General features: G+C 42.0%; 1 protein-coding gene across 1 annotated transcript in view; it reads left to right on the top strand.

Annotated features, from left to right (window-relative positions):
- Positions 1-20,804, top strand: part of DST (dystonin) — a 462,451-nt gene that overhangs the window by 386,662 nt on the left and 54,985 nt on the right. Inside the window, exons 62-70 of the mRNA XM_055002047.1 lie at positions 1,119-1,360; positions 3,672-3,878; positions 6,132-6,251; positions 6,392-6,499; positions 8,633-8,851; positions 9,714-9,917; positions 15,679-15,910; positions 16,498-16,724; positions 19,596-19,718. Coding sequence (XP_054858022.1) covers positions 1,119-1,360; positions 3,672-3,878; positions 6,132-6,251; positions 6,392-6,499; positions 8,633-8,851; positions 9,714-9,917; positions 15,679-15,910; positions 16,498-16,724; positions 19,596-19,718 — 1,682 coding nt within the window. The remainder of the gene's footprint in view (positions 1-1,118; positions 1,361-3,671; positions 3,879-6,131; positions 6,252-6,391; positions 6,500-8,632; positions 8,852-9,713; positions 9,918-15,678; positions 15,911-16,497; positions 16,725-19,595; positions 19,719-20,804) is intronic.

Genomic DNA, 20,804 nt, shown 5'->3' with positions numbered 1-20,804 from the left:
GCTACACCCCTCACATCTTCTCAAGTCATTGATTTTGGCATAACCTGATTTGTAATGACACACCAGGGCCAAATTGGCTTAAAAATGAACAAATCCCATTACTAGTGTGGAATATAGTGAGTATATGAGTGGGATCTGTCAGTAAGTTGTGTTTTGTATTAGGTACAATTATAGCCTTCTGACCTCAACAAGAAGTGCCTAGGAAGGGCAGTCTCACTTTATGACATTTCACCCATTGTTATCACCTGATTGAACCCAATGAGGCACATGATTGCACTTCAGTCTGGGACACACTTTTTAAAGACCACTAGGCCTGACGTTGTACAGGCTGTTAAGCTGCAAGATATTCTTGGCAGAACAAGAACACTGATATTTTGAGCCAATTATATACATGAGGAAACGCCGGACCATTCCAGGGCCCATTGTACTGCCCTGGCAGCTCTCCTGTGTCCTGCAGTGGGCTGAATCGGGCCCATTTTGGGCTGAAATTGGCCTACTGTGGTGCACAGGAGTGCATTGCACCACCAGGGAGCACACCCCTGGAGGCCACCTTTTCCTCGCCGGCCAGGTAAGCAGGGTTGGAAGGTGGGAGCGGAGAATCCCCCACCCCCAGCAGGGAACTGGCAACCCTATACAGGAAACTTGAAGAGCAATCGCCTGAAAATTGTACCTGTTCTCAGGGCAGTTGAAAATGGTTCAGAAAGAAAGGAGACCCATGGGATTTGTGTTATGCCTTACATGGTATTAACTCAAACGTGACATTAGAAAATTGAATGTTTTAAAAAATATAAAGTCACAGCTTGTATAAGATCAGAGCATTTTCAGATTTTGAGGAGATCAGAAATGGGCCTTGATCCAGATATCTGTGCATGCTAAGATGTACTCATAGGGATCCCCATCAACTTTAATGGGGGAAACTGATCAGTGTTTGTGTTCTCCATTGAATGTTCTCCTTTGAAATGAATGAGGAAAAGTGTTCTAGATAGTGAAGGTCTATATGAACTTTGAAGCTTCATTCCTAGAAAACAAAATGCTGGATTGCTTTTACCTGTCCTGAAAATCTTAATTGCTTTACATTTTATTTTTATTTGTGCATTAATATTTCTTTCCAATTGCAGGTGATGAAGTTGTCATAATTCAAGATAAATTGGAAGGCATTAAAGCAAGATACAAAGACATCACTAAGTTGAGTTCTGATGTGTCCAAGACCTTAGAGCAGGCTCTGCAACTTTCTGGGCAGCTGCAATCAGCTCATGAAGAGCTCTGCACGTGGCTTGACAAAGTTGAAGTGGAATTACTTTCTTATGAAGTTCAGATCCCCAAAGGCAAAGAGTTAAATCAGGCACAGGAAAGACAAAAGGTGGGTATAAATACTGAAGACCACCACATATCCAAAAAAATTAATAATAATTTCCTGAATAGAGATGTTTACCAGTGCATGATATGCAGGTTTCTGGAAGATATCTTCTAAACAGTCAGAAAGAATACAGCACTTGCCCAGTTCTTTGGCTATGGATAAAATAGAAGATAATTTATTTTCCTTCTTGAAAGTCAATTATGAGATTGTGTAATCCTAAACCCTGGACTAGACATGAGCACGATCCAAAAAATAGTCCCGATTTAGCTGATCGTGATTCCGCGGCGGCACCGAAACCAGGTACCCGAACCTCACTGATCAAGTCCCGTTTCCAATACAAAATTGGGAATCGGGAAGGCCGACGCAGGAGGGCGCCCCACGACCAACACTCCCCCAGACCAGAGCGACCAGGCACTAGAGTGTGTAATACTGTGTGAGCCCTCAGCCAAGGAGGTGCCTACTGAGCTTGGCCCCAGAGCTAGACGGCAGCCCTGGAAGCAGAGAGTGAGAATAGGAATAGAGCCCAACCCCAGCTGCAACACTCCCCGTCAGACCTGAGCCCTCAGCCGAGGTGCCCACCGAGCTTGGCCCCAGAGCTAGGTGGCAGCCCTGGAACCAGAGGAGATAGCTCCCTATTCCCTAATTCCCTATCCGCTGCAGCCCAAAGCTAAAGCTCCCTCCCTCTCTCTCTTGCGCTTTCTCTCTCCAAAAGCGGCAAGCGAGAGCTTGCCTCTGTCCCACTCCACCCACGAGTGGAAAGTGAAACTTTGTTGCGCAGCACACGGCTATTTATAAACCCTGGGTCTGCTATGCAGGAGGGCTGTGTTTGGCCGTAAGAGCTGCCTCTCAGGCTTTGCAGGGATGAGATTCGAGTGCCCATGGCTACAGAAGAACACCCCCTTCCCCTTCCCCCGCCCTCCCCTCTCTTCTCCCAAATGGACGAGACGGGCGCTCGCTATTCTGGCTTCTCCGTGGTTGGAAGGAAGCCCTGCTGATCAAGGAAAGCTGGGCTTCCATTCGCGTTTCCAGGGTGACAGAAGGAGGGTAAACAGCTCCGGCATTCCCCAGGCTCTGTTTCCACGGGGCTCCGTTCCCTCGGGAACAGATGGCTGGCGCCAGACTGTCTGCAGACTGCAATCCTGAACATAAACAGATCGATCCGATCAAGATCCGATAGAGCGCCCCACCCGAGCGCTGAACTGGGAGCCGTGGATGGAACCGATCAGCCCAGTCGCGATGGCGCAAACGCCAAAATTGGGGCAATTTTCAGACCGTAATTCCGATCGTGCCCATGTCTACCCCGGACCAGTACAGCCTTGATGTTTGTTTATTTTTATTTATATTTCAATTTATATACCTCCCATCCCCAGGGGCTCTGGGCAGTGAACAGTTAAAATCGATAAAAACAAGAACTAAAATCAATATACAAACAATAAAACAAATCAACAAAGTGCAGTGGTGGGGAGAACCCTCCCCCACTCCAAAGGTGTTGAACAGGAACAAAGATGTTCCTGTTCAATATCCTGTGTCCACTCACCATAAAGTGAATGGACCTGTGTGAAAAGTGTGATGCCAAAAACCATAAATCCTTTTCTTACAAATGTAAAGTGTAATCGTTTCTTCTGTAATGATAATACTGTTACAATTTTTAGGCAGCATAACTACAACAAATGAAATTCTAAAACACTGTTGTGCTTTAATGTTCAATCAGTCCAGGAGTGGACCATATCATCCCTCGTATTAAATAAACACAGTTTAAGAAAACAGTCTACAAGAAATAAAAACCTAGAGGTCAAAGTTTTTTGTTCACTTAATATTTAGAATATTTGCTTGAAGCTAAGCACCATTGTTATTTACTTAATTGATGCTCATTTTGCTGTTCATATTACTTAATCCGCCAGGGGAAAAGATCATGACGTCACAAATGGGTTTCTTCCTTTTATTTGCTTGATTAATGACTGGCAACTCCTTTCACCTCCAAAGAATGGAAGTCTGCCCTCTAGACTGCGAGAATGTATTTAATTTGTATTCCATCAAAACTTCCCTTCAGGAATCACCTGCTTCTCTGTTAAATGACTTTACAATAACATAAGCAAAGTTTATTGAGCTGAAATAACAGTGCTGTTTACAGCTGCGAGCAATATATTCCAACTCTTTCCTCTTAGATTAACTAAAAGATGGTGGCGGGGGAAGTGGGGAAACAAGCACGTAATCTTTGGTTTCTGTGTCCAGATCCTTTATATTGTACATATTTTGTTTCTATGCCAACAAATGTATTTTAAATGTAAATGTATTTTAAAATGTATTTTTTCAGGAACTGAAAAAAGAAGCAACTCAGAACAGAAGCTTATTGGATACTCTCAATGAAGTCGGCAGTGCTTTGCTGGAACTCGTGCCATGGAGAGCAAGGGAAGGAATAGACAAAATGGTTACAGAAGACAATGAACGGTACAGATCAGTGAGTGACAATATAACCCAAAAAGTGGAAGAAATTGATGCTGCCATTCTAAGATCACAGCAGGTAAAAACACACACACAGTTTTATTCTTTGTTTGATATGAAAAAAAAAACCCTGGGGATCTGAATGCAGACTTGAAGTTCATGTTAGCAGAGTGCCTTTTGCTACAGTTACGCAAGAACAGGGGCTGCTTGAAAAAGACCATGGTCTTTGTATTCAGACATGAGGCCCAGACCAAAGCAAATCCAGACATTGTTGAAGCCATCTGCCGTCTTGTTGACATAGAAATTATGGATCAGTCTCTTACTGAGCAGTGTTATAAGTGACAGCCTGCAGTGATCTCCATAGGAATTTTGCCAGAGAAAGGGCTGTAAGTCAAACCTCGTAACTTTTGCAATCTGTGCTGCTATGTAGGTCAAATACCAGCTTGTGTAAACAGTTTCTTGATCTAAAGATGCAAACACTGTTCGGAGGGTCAGGTTTCTCTGGAAAGGAAAATGTTATATGCAACAGCCAGTAGGATTTTAAAAGACGGTTAATTTTTCTAATATCTAATTTATTGGCCCTTTAATCAGTGTGACTCAGTTCATATATTCTCTTTTAAAAAGTTAGAATGTACTTTCTCTGATTGTGAGATGATAGTGTGTGTTTGTGGTTTCTTTCAAATAGGTTAAAAACAGTGGGATGAAGAATTACTCATAGGGGATGTGGAGAAATGTCAGGCCCTCATGCTTTTCTTTTAAGCCATGATTCACAATTAAAGAATAATAAGTTATCACCTTGTCCACTTTTCCCTCTTATTTGTTGGGATTTTAACATAATGTTCAGTTACCTGTTAGTTTGTATTTATTTATTTATTTATTTATTTATTTATTTATTTATTTATTTATTTATTTATTTATTTATTTATTTATTTATTTATTTATTTATTTATTTATTTGATTTCTAGCCTTCCCTCCCCACAAATGGGCTCAGGGCAGGTTACAGTAAAATGATCAATAAGCATTAAAACATACAAATACATTTCAAAACCAAAAAACACCACAAATACATACAAAACCAGCATTTCGGATGGCGGGCCCCCTCCAATTTCCCCAATCAATGTATAAAACAAAGCAGAACAGAAGGGGTGGGGCCACAGTTTATAATAATCTGGTGACTGCGCTTATAGGGAGGCAGATGATCACGTTGCCCCCTCTGGCGGGAGACCAGCAGGGAAGCTCCTAAAATGATCAAAGACTGGCCTCAACCGTACGCCTGGTGGAACATCTCTGTCTTACAGGCTCGCCAAAAAGATACAAGATCTTGATGGGCCCGAGTATCCTCTGACAGAGAGTTCCACCAGGTTGAGGCCAGGACTGTGCTATAATTAAGATAATTTTAATTAAATAGCCATCAGTAAATGTAGCTTTCCCCATATTCTCTCTGCTGTGAGCTAAAACCCTCAGACTGCTTTTGTGGCTTCACTAACTTGAAGTATTGCGACATTCTAATCTGTTCTGCAAAAAATACATTTACTTTACTCAACCAAACTACACACACATACTAAAAATAATTACAATAGGGCATTACTCTGATTAGGCAAGCATTGTTAGGTTGTCAGCTTATTTTTCCTGAAAGGGCTTCTATGCCATTTACAGTCTCGTGACAAGCAGAAATAATACCTTTCCCAGAATGCAGATACCATAGTTTTTTTTTTAAAAAAATCACTGTATTGTGGCAGGAAAAAAACATCTTTGATGGACGAGTGCAAGAGAAGCTTGAAAGCAACGATGGCACTCATGATTTCTGTGATGATTGTAAGAATATTGATAGAAATTTAAAGTATAATATTACCTGCTTTGATGCTGTCTGCCTCTTTTCCCAAATAAGCTGATTTTAATGTGTTCCTCAGTGTTGCTGAGAGTCCTGAAATGAAAGAGATTGCCTAGGGATTATAACTAGCTGCTATGTTCAGTCAAACCAACAGGCCACCTAATCTAACTCCCCGATTTCTGACTAGCAAATGGCCTTAAACTAGCTTTCTAGTATGTCAAACAAAGGTATTCTAAAACTGTTACTCAAAGGGAGCAACCCTAAACAGGTCTGCAGAGACCAGTTCTCCCAAGAAGGTGTTATGAACCTTGCAACCAGAGTCCATTAAACAAGGATTAATTTTTAAATAAATGTAAATAATTCAGTACTGCGTTATGATCCCTGTACTTCAGCGTTCCAGGTTTCTTTTGCCATTTATTTTTTTTCTCTGAATAGAAGTTGCTGCACAGTTGATGGTTTCTGTTTGCAAACGGTTCTCTTACTGCTGTGTCATTTCTTTAGTTTGATCACACAGCTGATGCTGAATTGGCCTGGGTTGCTGAAACAGAGAAGAAACTCCTGTCTTTGGGTAATATTAGGCTCGAACGCGACCAGACCTCTGCTCAGCTACAAGTTCAAAAGGTAAAATGGTTCCATCTGTTACATGTTAATCAGTGGCCAATGCTATTTCTGCCATGATTTGATTGTCAGGCCCTCACAGAACATGTCTTTCTTCTGTGTCCTCATATTCTTAATAGCACAATATTTTATTGTGTCATTAGGCCTTTACTATGAAGATTTTAAAACATAAAGATGTGATAGATGAACTTGTTGCATCTGGTGATGAGATTATGAAGACATGCACAGAAGAGGAGAAACAAGCAATGAAGGTAATACGGCTTTACTGTCACTTGCTTAATAATATTAGTCTCTGTCCATGATTCAAGAACAGAACACTTGTAGCATTACACAAAAGACCCTGAAGTATGCTTTGAAGAATAAAGGCACCAGAAAGGTTGAATCCACCTGCACTTTTCCTGCTGGAATAGGAAGGCCTAACCCCTCCCCCATCCTACCAATATATAGGTAGGAACAGCATCCACAGGTATGGAATAAGAACACAATGCGTTTCCCTGATGCAGCCTGCACTAGCTCTGATAAATTGAGAAAAATGTCAGAAGCATCACCCTTTCTTAGACAGCGCAGTATCATTCTTCAGCTGTGGCATTTTTGACCCCCCCCCCCCCATTCTCTGTCTCATATATCAAAAGATTATGCAATCACTAAGCCAAGGTTTAATTTCCTCTCTTAAGAGCTATTACCTGACCAAAAAAAGAACGATAAAAAGAGATGATCTTTAGGAAGTACCTTTCCTTGGGTTGGTCAGCTTTCTCAGTAGATGGACTGGTTGTGGCATTTTGAGATGAAAATCTCTCTCTCTATTTTTATCCATGTTTATGTCCCAGTCCCATGCTTCCCATACACCTCCACATACACACATCTCAATTCTCCACTTCTGTATGGACACCTTTCATGCTCTGCATTCCTTGTGGAGCTCTCCTGGCCCACATTACACATGCTACATTTCCTGTGAGCCACAGCTGAGATCCACCTGCTTCTACTTATGTCCCTTCCCCTTAGGCTTACAGCTGGTAAGCCTGAGAGAATGATGAAGATGGAATGGGTTATAATTGTAGATGTATTGTTGCCATGTTTACAAATAGGTTCCCTTTACCAAATCTAAATCCTTAGGGTTTCTCTGGAAATAGGCTGTTTTTTCATCTGAGCTTCCTACTAGTCAGGATTCTTTATGTTAGGGTTATTTCTAAGTGAGTATAATTTGTGGTTATGTTTCTAACTGTTTTCTCAGATTTCTTCCTAGTCTAATGGGATTAATCTGCTAATACATGCATGTATGAAAGAAGAAAAGGGAGCGGGGAGTAAGATTATGTTTTTAAGGCAACAGTAGTTAAGATATGAGAGTCTCTACCATGATGAGCATGCCCATTGTGCATTCTGTAGGCATGAAATATTATATACAGAAGTATCTGAGCATGGTTTTTGAAAAATGTGTGCCAGATGATAGTACTGTTATTATTAGTATCTGACAAAGGGAGATTTGACTCTTGAAAGCTTATACCATGGAAATCTTGTTGGTCTTTAAGGTGCTACTGGACTTGAATCTTATTATTCTACTGTTAGCAGAAAAATCCCCAACTCACACCTTTATGACTTCATAATGGTGTATAGAAACCCACCAAAATGATTTAAGGAGCTGGAACACCTCCCCTGCAAAGGGAGAGAGTTGTGAATTTTTGGTTTATAAAAACAGTGGCTAAGAGATGTGACAGAGGTTTTTACATTTGTGCATAATGTTAAAAAGAGGATACGAGAGAACTTTTTTGTTCTCTCATAGAATACTGAACCTCTGGTGCACCCATTAAAATTGCTGGCCAAACAAAAAATAGACTTCTTCATACACCACATAATTAATTTATAGAGTCCACTGATACAAGATTTGGTGAAAGCCTCTAGTTTAGTGGCTTTAATTCTAGTCAGAACAGACAAAATAAATTGACTAAAATGTTGTGAGGACAGACAAAACAAAATGCTGGACAAATTTTGCCAAGACAGACAAAAGAAAATACTTTTTCATACAGCACATAATTAATTTACAAAATTCCCTGCCAGAAGATGTGGTAATATCCGTTCATTTTGGTGGCTTTAAAGGGGGTCTAGACAAATGAGTGAAAGATATATCAAAAGAATAGTACTCATAATGGTTAAATTAAACCTCCAAGTTCATACTGCGCCCCTAAACACCAGTTGCTGAGAGAGGTGATGTGGCTGTTGTTCTCGTGGTCTGCTTGTGGGCTCCCTTGGGTGGCAGCATGTGGCTGGTGACTCTGAGAAACGGTGGTGGGCTCGATGAACCATTGGTCTGATCCAGCAGGACTCTTACTTTCTTCTAAATGTTTTCAGCCAAGACATAAATGCTGGTTTTTTTATCATTTCTTTAACAGAAGAAACTAGAAAGCCTCTTACAGAAATATGATATGCTGTGTCAGATGAACTCTAAAAGGAATCTCCAGTTAGAACGTGCTCAGTCTCTGGTTAGCCAGTTCTGGGAGACATATGAAGAGATTTGGCCATGGCTGACTGAAACAGAAATGGTCATCTCACAGCTTCCAGCACCAGCTCTTGAATATGAGATTCTAAAGCAACAGCAAGAAGAACATAGGGTAAGCTTGGAGGCATTTTATAAAATACAGTTAATCCCTAAAATCAAATGAAAAGCAGCCCTTTCCTTAAAATGGCACAACTGTTCAGGGTTTACGTATTTCCCTCCTATCTGAAACAAAATTAAATAAAACTCTAATATAGTTCAACATTATTTGAATCCAGAGAAGCAGTCATGAGAGCTGGTCTAGATGTGTTGTGGAACCAGTAAGGGGATAGATACTATTTAGGGGATTATCATTTTTAACGGCAGCCAAGTAATCAGACTTTATTATTATTTTTTCAAGCTGAAGATGAAGACAAATGAAAGTTAAGGAACTGAAAAGTGCATTCTAAAAGTTCCCTTTAAAATTAGTGATTTGGACAACCAAAATACTTAAAAGAACGGAGCCCAGATTCGTACCATGGTGTGCATGGAGAAAAAGCTTCACCCTTCCCTCCCTGTGACATTTTTATAACCTGAAATGATCTGAGTTGGGGAGGATGCTGTTTGTCTTGCTGGGAAACGCAGTGGCATGGCAGGGAGGATGAAGCACCTTTTTCACATGTGAACCTAATCCAAATCAGGCATCTCACTCCCAGGAACTGAAAGCACTCTACAATTTAGGTCTGATTGTTACTCAGGGTGGAGAACTTAGGTCAACTTGCATTCTCCGTAATGTGTGGATTGGGATTGATTTGGGAAACAGAACAATCATAAAGAGACCTTTGGCTGAATGAATGTATTCCACGAGTTATATTTTGTCTTAGTATGCAGGATATTTGTTTAGACTTCTCTGGCAACTATATGTGGTTGGTGTGCAGACAGCTGTAATGTGGCTATGTAAGGCAAGGATACTGATAAGTGTTTTTCTTTTGCTATAGCAACTACGAGAGTTGATTGCTGAACACAAGCCTCATATAGATAAGATGAACAAAACTGGACCTCAGCTTCTGGAGCTGAGCCCACAAGAAGGATTTTCAATCCAAGAGAAATATGTAGCAGCTGATGCCCTTTACAGTCAGATTAAGGAAGATGTCAAAAAGCGAGCTCAAACCCTGGATGAAGCCATTTCTCAGTCTACCCAGGTAACACTATATATCGGATGAGCAATTTGATTCCCCCTGGAGGATGTTGTCATTTTATGATAATATACTCAAGGTATATTGTAGGTTTATCAGGAATATAACCCATCAAATGACATGAGAATGAATGCCTACGCCATTGTTCTTGATTTTACTTTTCCTATTCGTTAGTGGTGGAATAGGACATTTTATATTGGTAAATCTGGCCATACAAATAAAAATAGAAACAGATTATCTTAGAACAATTATTTTGAAAATATGTGAATTTTACCATAATGGTTTTAACATGGAAATGTTATGGGTGTATGTTTTATAAACAGCTAGTGTGAGTAGTACGTAGAGTCCTGTACTGGGGAAACCACAGTTCACTTTGCAAGAAGCTCACTTGGATGACGTTGAATCAGTTGCTGCATCTCAGTGGGTGTGAGGACAGGGGGGAGGTATGTGAACTTTATACACTGCCCTAAGCTCCTTGGAGGAAGAGCAGGATACAAATAAATACATAACATGAAATCTTGTGCTATGTGGAAATTGCAGAGCTGTGTATTCCTGGATGATAAATTGAGAAAGCAGCTAAAGAGGGTATTTGGCATATAGACAGACAGGGATTACTGCTGTTGTTCCTGCCAAAAGATGGGAGTGGTGGTTACTAAATCATCCACTCCTTTTGACTCACCCACTCCTTCCAAACAATCCTGTTAACTAGTAAATGTATGTTAGTATTCCATTGTCAGTATTATTTGTGGGTTTTGGACAGTGCCTCAGCTGCTATGGTGCAAAAGTAGTCATCTAATGAAACAAAAACGTTTTCTTTTCGAAGAGATAGAATAGCACAGCAGACACTGGTGTCTGGTTTTCTAAGACCAATGAGATAAAGAACAAGGTCCCTATGGCAAAGGGGAGAGGGCTTCAATAAGATAAGTGTGGGAGCAAATCCTAGTATGTCTACTTAGAAGTAAGTTTAATTCTATTCAATGGGGCCTACTCCTAGAAGAGTCTTCTTAGAATTGCAGGCAGTGGCAGGAAGAGGTGGTGTCAGGATTTATGCCAACAATATTCCATGACTTCATAGCTGGAACCAATCCAAATTAACAGTTTATGAAATCTTTCTTTCCAACTTGATTTGTTAATTGGTACTGTTGGAAGATTTCATAATCCAGAAAGTTGTTGACCACACCCGTCCTACATAGGTCAAAACTGTAGATGTTAGGCAAGCAAGCATATCTATCTTGTTCATGTTTGTCCATCAAATGCAGGTAAGACCAATTCTAGTCAGGGTTTCTCCCTCCTTTCCCTCACAGATGAAGAGAGGGCTCTGGAAGACTCCAGAGTTTACTTTGGATTGCTGATAATTTTATTTGTATTATTTATAGTCCTCTTTCTCACTGAAATTCAAGACAGATTACACAGTGTAAATCAATATGATCAACAACTGGGGCATTCAGTAAACAATACAATAGGGTGTGGATAGTAGAAATTTGAAAACAAGCAGAAATCTGATACAGCAGTGAAACAGTGCTGAAACAAAACATAAGCAATCTGACATGACATATTAAACCATGTGGAAACTACCGAGTAGCAGCAAACCTACAGCAACCAGTAGTATAGTCTAGAGTTCTTATATCTTTAAACAAATCATCTCTCTGAACCATTTCCCTATAGCAGAGCCCTGTTAACTGTGTAAAAAAACCTGAATAATTCAGTTTTGCATAGTTTGTGGAAAGCCATGGGTTAGAACTTTTCTGACCTACTTAGGCAGACCATTCTATAAGGTAGGAGCCATCATAGAGAATAAACATGTACAGACAGCTGTTGATTTTACCAATTTGTGGAGTGCTACCTGCAGAAGGCCATGCTGAGATGAGTGAAGCTGTCATAGCAAAGCATAGAGAGAGATGTGGTCCCATAGATATGAAGGACCAAGGCCATGAAGGGCTTTGTGATAGCCAAAATCTTTAATTGAGCCCAGTAACTCATGGGTAGCCAATGCAGTAACTGCAGAATGGAAGTAATATTTATGATCCACCTTGCTCTTGGTAATAATTGAACTGCTGTGTTCTGTACCAACTGGAGTCTCTGAGTTAACTTTGAGGGGAGACCTTTGTAGAGTGCATTACAGTAGTCTAGTCTCAATGTTACCATGGCATAGATCCAGGTAGCCAGGCTGGCTGTCTTTGTGAATGATACTCAGTAAATCTGGCTCTTTGTTTAACAGTGGATCATCACACTCCTTTTCACCCTAGATTTAAGTTTCCAGAAATTCCTCGGTGGCTGAAGCTAGCATGTTTGTGTGTTAAAGAATGGTTGAGGGAGAAGAAGGACCAGTCCAGCCAACAAGATTAAAACCTCATGCAGTTTTGATGTAGCTCTTTGTCAATCCTAAACAGAGCTACTGCCTTCTAATCAGGGCTGGTGCCGAGTTTTTTGCACCTGAGGCCGGGGGCAGCCTCAGGGCTGTTGCTGCCCCCGCGCACACTGTGTGTGACGTTATCACGCAGCATGCCACTGCTAGCCGGCTCCATTGGCGTGGCAGGCAGCTGGGACGGCGCATGGGTGGCCTCCCAGCCCTCCCCCTCAGTTGCCCCTCGCCGCCCCGGCCACCTGCCGTACCTGGCCTGCAGCTGTGTGCAGGCAGCAGCAGCAGCATGGGGCAACTGAGGGGGAGGGCTGGGAGACTGCTCACTTAGACTGTCCTGTGCTGCCGCCGCCAGTGCATGTTCCCGCCTGGGTTCAGCAGCTGCAGGCCAGGTGCGGCAGGTGGCCAGGGCAGCACACAGGCGGCTTCCCAGCTCCGCAGCACGCGCCCCCGCCCCCAGCGCAGCCCTGCTTCTAATCCCAGAGACTTTGATAGACATAGAAGGATGTGACTCTGTTTAGGATTGTACTGCAAGGCTCCCTGTCTTGTTCTTGTCACAAACTGAGTTTTATTTGTGACATCTGAACACAGCCTCAAAGTCAGTGCATGGTAAACTCTGTCTCTAGGTAGTGCTTCCTAATACTGATATCTTGGCTTAAACATCTATTCCCCAATGGAAATGGTTTGTAGCTTTAGTAAATTCTAACAGCAATTTAACAGTTATTTAAGGAAGTTCAGGCATCTTCCTTGAGGTGTCTACTGAAATATGTTTGGTATATAGTTTACCCTGCTTAAGGAAAAAATTGCACCAGATGACATACTGTGCATTGATTTCAATGGATGTAGAATGGTGTAACTCTACATAGCATAGAACTGCCAAGAACACATTTAACGTCTTTTCATCCACGTCTGAGAATGTACAGTATTGCCAGTTATCAGAGTTAAATCTGGTCTTAAATTTTCTGGTCCAGTTCAGTAATTACCAGCAGAGTTTGTCCCTCTTTAGAAACTGTGGAAAATGTTATTAGTTAGGTGTTTGTTTGAGGTCTAAACTATACATTATGTTTGATAGAAGTCTGATGTTTGTACCACCAAGCACGACATTGGGGAAACAAAGTTCTCAAGCTCTGTGGGCTCACTTTGGCTAGGGACTGTAGTGTTCAAGAAGAAGGGGCTTTACCATTCAATTTCACACTGTTTTCCTTGTCTGGAATGGCCTAGGAGGTGGGGCTGTTAGTTCTCTCTGGCCCTTCATGCAGGCTATTCAGTTCACCTGGAGTACTACAGCAGGGCAAATAAGGCTACCTCTGAAATGGAAACTTTGGTTCCTGGATGTCACATTTGATTTCTGGATATCACATCAGAGCTGGGTTAGGAAAACTCCAAACCAATTTGTGCCTGACGTAATGTCTGGTTTGGCCTGATTGAGCACATGTAACATCTGCTGTGAGATGTTGTTGTGAGTAGAGGTGTGCACACACACACAGCCAAATTCGGTAAATCTTTTTTTTTTTTCTGAATCTGAGAAAAAAATTGGAATTCCTCAAATTCTGAATTGATTCTCTAATTTGATTCAGGTATTTCCGAAAAAATTGGCCATTGTTTTCTATGGGAACATCACTCTGGAAGATATCCAGAGGCTGGAGGGGTCATTTTTCAACCAAACCTCACCAAATTTGATGGGAACCTACTCCTGGCTGTCTTCTAAAGATCCCCAAAGTTTCATAAATATTGGACCTCGGAGGCCAGTTTTATGGGCCCCCAAACAAGGTGCCCCAACCGACTCTCCATTATTCCCTATGGGGAAAAATATCTGGGAGCTATCCAGGGGGGCTGGGGATGGCATTTTTCCTGAAAATTCCACCAAATCTTCTGGGGACCTACTTCTGACTGTCTTCTAATGGCTCCCGAGATTTCAGTAAGTTTGAACCCCCAGGACCAATTCTATCAGCCCCTGAACCAGGTCCTCCCAGCCACTCCATTGTTTCCTACTGAAAAAGAGTCAAAACTTACTCCCATTGCAGAAACACACTGGGGCAAGGCTGCCATGGTCAAGGCAGCCTTTTTGATTTTGCTACTACAGACTAACACGGCTAACTCCTCTGCATCTATGGCCAAGGCACACTCCCAAATGCAAGCTGAGCTCATTCCAGCTCAATAGAACCAAGCTGAAGCACAGGAATGGAATCTCTTCAGAACCAAAGTGAAGGCAGTTGACCAACACCACATCAGAGAATCTATTCCACCCAAACCAGACTGAAGCAAGGGATACTGTTGCAACTTAGCTCAACAGAAGCAAACTTAAGCAAGGGAATGTCTTGTGCTTGTGGTTAAGTACTGCTTGGTTCTGTTTCTTGTTGTTTCCCCACTGGCTGAGCCTAGCATCTGGCTGCTGTGAATGACACTGGTTCTGTTGGGCTAAGTTGCAACAGTGTTGCTTACTTCAATTTGGTTTGGATGGAACAGATGTGATTCTCTGAAGTGATGTTAGTCCCCTTGCTTCATTTTGGTTCTGTGCTTCAGTTTGCTTCTGTTGGGCTACTTCATTGTTGATATGATTAACTGAGACATATTTTCAGGATTTTTCATAGAGTTTTGACAAGTAAAGGGAACCATTATAATAATACAGTTAAAGCTTTGTTATCCAATGTTTGATTATCCAGAATGTTCAGTTAACCAGCATCAGCCAAGCATTTCTTCTCCTCTGTCCCTATACCTCAGCACCTTGGGTGCACACGTGCTGTACTCCCACCTCTCCAGCTGGCCAGCTGTTCTAGCTGTTACTCGGGTGGCCAGCTGTTCCAGCTGTTACTAGTCTTCTGACAGCCATTACTGCACACTGATGTCATTCTCAAACACCTCCTTCTCTCAGCTGCGTCAAGTTCTTGAGAGTCATCTCTACAAGAGGGCTCCCAGGCAGGCAGCCTGCTTCTCTGCCTGCTGTGTAGGACAGTTCCTTAGTTTTGGGGGAAAGGTCCTTCCAGGCATGGGGCTGTCTCTGTGGCATTCGTAATGAAGTGTGGTTTCAGCCCATCTGCATAACTGGCAACCCCGATTCCTTACGAGTACCCAATAAAACTTTTACTGTATATGGAGCTTTAAAACAATCCAGGATATTTTATTTAACATTGTGACTAAATATAGGTGATGATGATGATGATGATGATGATGATGATGATGATGATGATGATGATGATGATGATGATGATGATGATGATAATAAAAACATTACTACTTCCCATTTAGAAAAGTCACACTAAGGAGACTGTTAATGCATGGTGCTAAGGTAAAATGCAACTACATATACAGTTGAGGATGTTCATACGCCTTAATTCAGCAATAACTTTTGTCACAGTTAATCTAATGTTACTCATCCAGTCTTCCTCCTACCCCCATTTGTCTGTACAGTTCCATGACAAGATCGATTCAACTATTGAGAGCCTAGAACGCATCATTGAACGTTTGAGGCAGCCACCTTCGATCTCAGCAGAGGTTGAGAAGATTAAAGAACAGATCAGTGAAAATAAGAATGTGTCTGTGGATCTGGAAAAACTTCAGCCCATGTTTGAAACACTGAAACAGCGTGGGGAGGAAATGATTGCACGTTCACAAGGTGCTGATAAAGATATATCTGCTAAAGGTATGTCTCTTTATAGATGAAGTAAACAAAGTAGTAGAATATTAATTTTTTTAACAGCAAGTTAGTAATTATATTGTTTTTCTTCTGGAAAAAGATACAGATGTTGCCTAAAAAGTGTTCTGATGGTTATTTACCTGATGTTTGTAATCTTCTCAGGTAAAATGTGATTATGGGAGATCCATTTATGGATTTCCTGAGTTTTTTTTTTTAATGCTAAGAATTGATAAGTTACTGGTATTGGACTTTTAGGGGAGTTATAGACTTTCCATATGCATATGCATATCTGTATCTCTCTCCCACCCCAACATGGTAAATCGCAGTGGCAGAAGGATCAGGGTGACCCTGCGTCATGGTTTGACTCACAATGACTTCTTCCCTTTCTACAAATAGATGTTTTTAGGGTTTAAAAATTCTGAGGAAGATCCAGATCACAAACTGTTGTATTATATGTAGCTTGGCCATCAAAGTTCCTTAAAATGAGTATTTCTTTACAAAATGAACACATGTGTAAGTTTCATTAACAGCTTCTTAAAAGCAAATCTTAATTTACCTGCTTATGTAACTATTGACTATGTTATCCTGTTTAGTGGTTCAGGATAAGCTGGACCAAATGGTCTTCATCTGGGAAGACATCCATGTCCTGGCTGAGGAAAGGGAGGCCAAACTGCTTGATGTTATGGAACTAGCGGAAAAATTCTGGTGTGATCACATGTCTCTTATAGTCACTATTAAGGATACGCAGGATTTTATTAGGGAACTAGAAGGACCTGGGATTGACCCTTCTGTGGTGAAACAGCAACAAGAAGCAGCAGAGGTAGGTAAAAAGCAATTGTTTGTGTAAAGCTGTGATCCTTTGCTCATTTATTCAGCAGTAGTCTCTATTTAAGTCAGTGAGACTTCCTAATTATTAGTGCTTTCAGTTGGTTTCTGGATACATTTTTATGACATGTTCCCAAGAACATCTTAATATATCATCTTGGCAAAATGCCTCAGTTTATCAATTCACCCATTTTATCCTCAAAACAACCCTGTGAGGTGGGTTAGGCTGAGAATGTGTAACTGGCCCAAGGTCACCCAGTATGCTTCCATGGCAGACGGGTGACCTGGGCATCCCAGATCCTTGACTGAAACTCTAACCACTACACTACATTGGCTTCCATGGGGTGGCTGCTGTTGAACAGTAGCAAGGAGCCGGACCTGAGTGAATCATGCACATCTCGTATCAAGTCACATAGTGTTGGCAAGCGGGCCTGGCCCTGATGAGTCCTCCCTCAAAGGCCAAAAACAGCCCTGGATTGCACCCTGTCCATTCACTCTACCTTTTACTAACAGAAACAAAGGCTAGAAGGCTGGCAGTACTGCTGAGGTTGTCTAGCAATGGCCACTGAGGGCCATATTTTCTTAAAGCTAAGGCTCTGCTTCTATTATTTGGGGGGGGGGGAATTAACTCCCCCAATATACTTTTTTCGTATTTCAGATTTTTCTGCAAATCTGGGACTTTTTTCAGCTTTGTAGAAAGATAGGTATTGCCTGTTGACTGCACCAACCTCCAGACTTAAGTACCACAGATTTGGCCAAGTTGAGAATTAAGAAACCCACAAGGATTTGCACGGGGAGGGTGATCTCATTTTCTACTCCCCCACCATGTTTTGTTTCCCTTCCCTGCCCTCCAGTAGCCTCTCCTCCTTTTCCTGCTTCCTTCGCTCCTTCCCATCCACGTTTGCCTGCCCCCTGTCTTCACCTCCCCCTCCCCAAGCAGCCTCCCCCCTGTGGCACAGTTGCATGGTGCCAGCATACCCAGTCCTCTTGCATGGTGAGGAACCTGCAAGGACTTGTAGGAGGTACTTCACTTTTCCCTGAATCCCCCCCATCCCCCCCCCACTAAACAACTTACCTTTTAATTACTCCCATCTTCACTTATATTTCTTAATTCATTTATTTAATAATGCCTTTCTCCATAATGGGGACCCAAAGCAGCTTACATCATTGTCCTTGCCTTTATATTATCCTCACAACAACCCTGAAAGGTAGGTTAGGCTGAGAATGTGTGACTGGATCAAAGTCTCCCAGTGAGCTTCCACAGCACAGCGGTGATTCAGACCTGGGTCTCCCAGACCCTACTCTGAAACTCTAACCACTAAACTACACTGGCTTGGGGTGGGGGGGCTGCTGTTCAGCAGTAACAGACAGCCAGGCCTGGATGAGTCATACATGGCCAATTCCAGACGGCCCTCCCCATTCCGAAATGTTGCGTGTCGTCGCGCGGAAAACACGATATTTTGCGTTTTCTGCACGACGACGCGCGACGTTTCGGAATGGGGAGGGCCGTCTGGAATCGGCCCATGTCAAGTCACCCAGTGGTTGCTCCTAGGCCTGGCCCCAATTAGTCCTCCCTTAAAGGCCAAAACAGTTGTGGAAAGTGCCCCCCTCTGCTTTTTACTGACTTTACTGTTGTGCAGATGCACAAATGTAATGTAGCAAAAGTTGAAAGATGAAGATCCATGTGTAATGTCGTGCCCTTAGAAGACAGACAACTGCACAACTACATTTGTGTGTTTGCTGGGGTCTTTGGGCTTGTATTTCTAAAACAGCAGTTTTCTCTTCATGCCACCTACCAAAGTAGGTTGTCTCTAGATTGCACTGTTTTAATTTGGTAACCCTTTGGGGATATATGCTACTAGATTGTTTTAAAAGGAAGCTAGAGGAGCAAGTTTAGAGTGTCAAACGATGATCTGGGACACTTGGGTTCAAATTCCCACAGCCATGAATTGAATGGTCTTGGGTTAGTCATTCTCTTTGCTAACCTACCTCACAGAATTATTATGAAGCTGCAAATGGGGAAGGAAATACCATATATGCCATATTTTGCTTCTTAGGGGTATAGTGGATGGGTAGATAGTTAAAACATTGTCATATTTTCGTAGTATTTTTTTCAATCGCAGCGTTCAGAAATCATGGCAAAGAGTGTTTGCTGGGCTGTGAATGCAGCTTATTGCCATACTTATGCTTTCCCTTCCCTCCCCCCCCCCTTTTTTTTTTGCACAGAGCATGTTTGAAGGCTTGAAAAAGTCCAATTCACTGTGACTTTTGAATGTAGCATTCAGAATTCTAAATTGGGATTAAACTGAGTTTTAGAGTCCTAGTTTGTGAACAAGAGGGGAGGAATGAGAGTAGCAGACCAGCATGACAACAAGCTGTATTCATGCCTGGTATAGACTAATCTCTGTTTATTGTGACATCGGAATATTCCTGTTAGCAGAAGGGCACATAGGGCTTCCCAGTATTCTTTGCGAAAGAAGAAGTGTTAAACTACCACTGTAGCAACCTCCTGCCCAATTCTGTGAAAAGATACCTGCTCTACTTAGGCTACTTTCACACACACTGAATAATACACTTTCACTTTAGTGATTACTAGCAAGTGGACTTTCCTGTTTCAGTAAAACTCAGTTGCAAAGTACATTGAAAGTGCATTATTCAGTGTGTGTGAATCTGCACTGAGCTTCGGGACAGAAGAAGCTTTTTATGTCTTCTCCTTTTTCCTTCTATAGAACTAGGTGCCACTTAGTCAGCATTTCACACTGACTTGGTTGAAAACACATCTTCTAGTTGTAACTTACCTTGGGTTGGTAATGCTGCTTAGTAAATTTAATACTACTAGAAGCTTAATTTTTTCCCTGTCTTTTAGAGTATCAAAGAAGAGATAGATGGGTTACAAGAAGAACTAGATGCAGTGGTCAACCTTGGCTCTGAACTCATATCTGCATGTGGAGAACCTGACAAACCTTTAGTAAACAAGAGCATAGATGAGGTAAGTGTCATATAAACATTTAGTCTGTTTTGAAGTGGTTCAGACAAAAATATCTTGGTATATGATGCATAAGGCTGAGACTTTGGCATTAAATCAAGATTCTCTTTGGGGTCAAGCTAACCTGACAGAGATTTGATTCTGTAACTTATATAATTTTCAGACCTGAAAGAAAACTGTGTAGAGCATACATTTCAACTCCTTGCCCTGATACATGGAATCCCCCCTACATATTAACTCAGAGGGCATGTGTATGGGGGAGATTGGCAGCAGTTTTGAAATGGATAAGGGCTAACAAGCTGAAATTTTATCCTGACAAAGCAGAGGTGCTAAAGGTGGAGGGAAGGTTGGACCCAGGAATGGGGATATCTCCTGTTCTGGATGGGGTTGCACTCCCCTCTAAAGGAGCAGGTTCAAAATGGCATTGGTGGCCAGGGAAGCTGTTCATCAGGTCCAGCTGGTGAGCAGCATGGCCCTTTCTGGATACAAAAGATCTTGCCCTCATGGTTCATGTCCTGGGTAACATCTAGGTCCGATTACTTCAGTGTGCGGTATGTGGGTCTGCCCTTGATGACTGTCCAAAAGTTGCCATTGGTACAGAACGCTGCAGTGTTGGCTGGAATGGGTCATTGTGACCATATCATTCCAGTCTTGTTCCATCTGCACTGGCTCCCAATTTGGTTCCTGGCCCAATTCAAGGTGCTATATGGCTTGGGGCCAGCATATCTTGAAAACTGCCTTCTCCCATATGAACCGGCCCATCCACTCCAGTCATATTTAGGTGGATGAGAGGCTAGACAGGTTGTAACTTGCAACCTGAGAAAGGGCCTTATCAGTCATGGCACTGAAACTTTAGAACTCTCTCCTCAGGGGGATTCACCTGTCTCCCTCTGTCATTGTCTTCCGCCAGCAAGTGTAGACTTTTTGTTCCATTTGGCATTCCCTCAGTAAACTCTTCCTCCCACCCACCCCATGTGTGTATGTGTTTGTTGCTTGTTCATTTGTCTATATGTTTTATTGCATTTATATATACATTTAAATGTTAATCTTTTTAAATGTTTTACTAAATGTTATTTGCCATCTAGGGGG

The sequence above is a fragment of the Eublepharis macularius genome, chromosome 1 (genome assembly GCF_028583425.1).
Source record: "Eublepharis macularius isolate TG4126 chromosome 1, MPM_Emac_v1.0, whole genome shotgun sequence".
NCBI lineage: Eukaryota > Metazoa > Chordata > Lepidosauria > Squamata > Eublepharidae > Eublepharis > Eublepharis macularius.
This window is presented reverse-complemented; position numbering and strand designations above follow the sequence as displayed.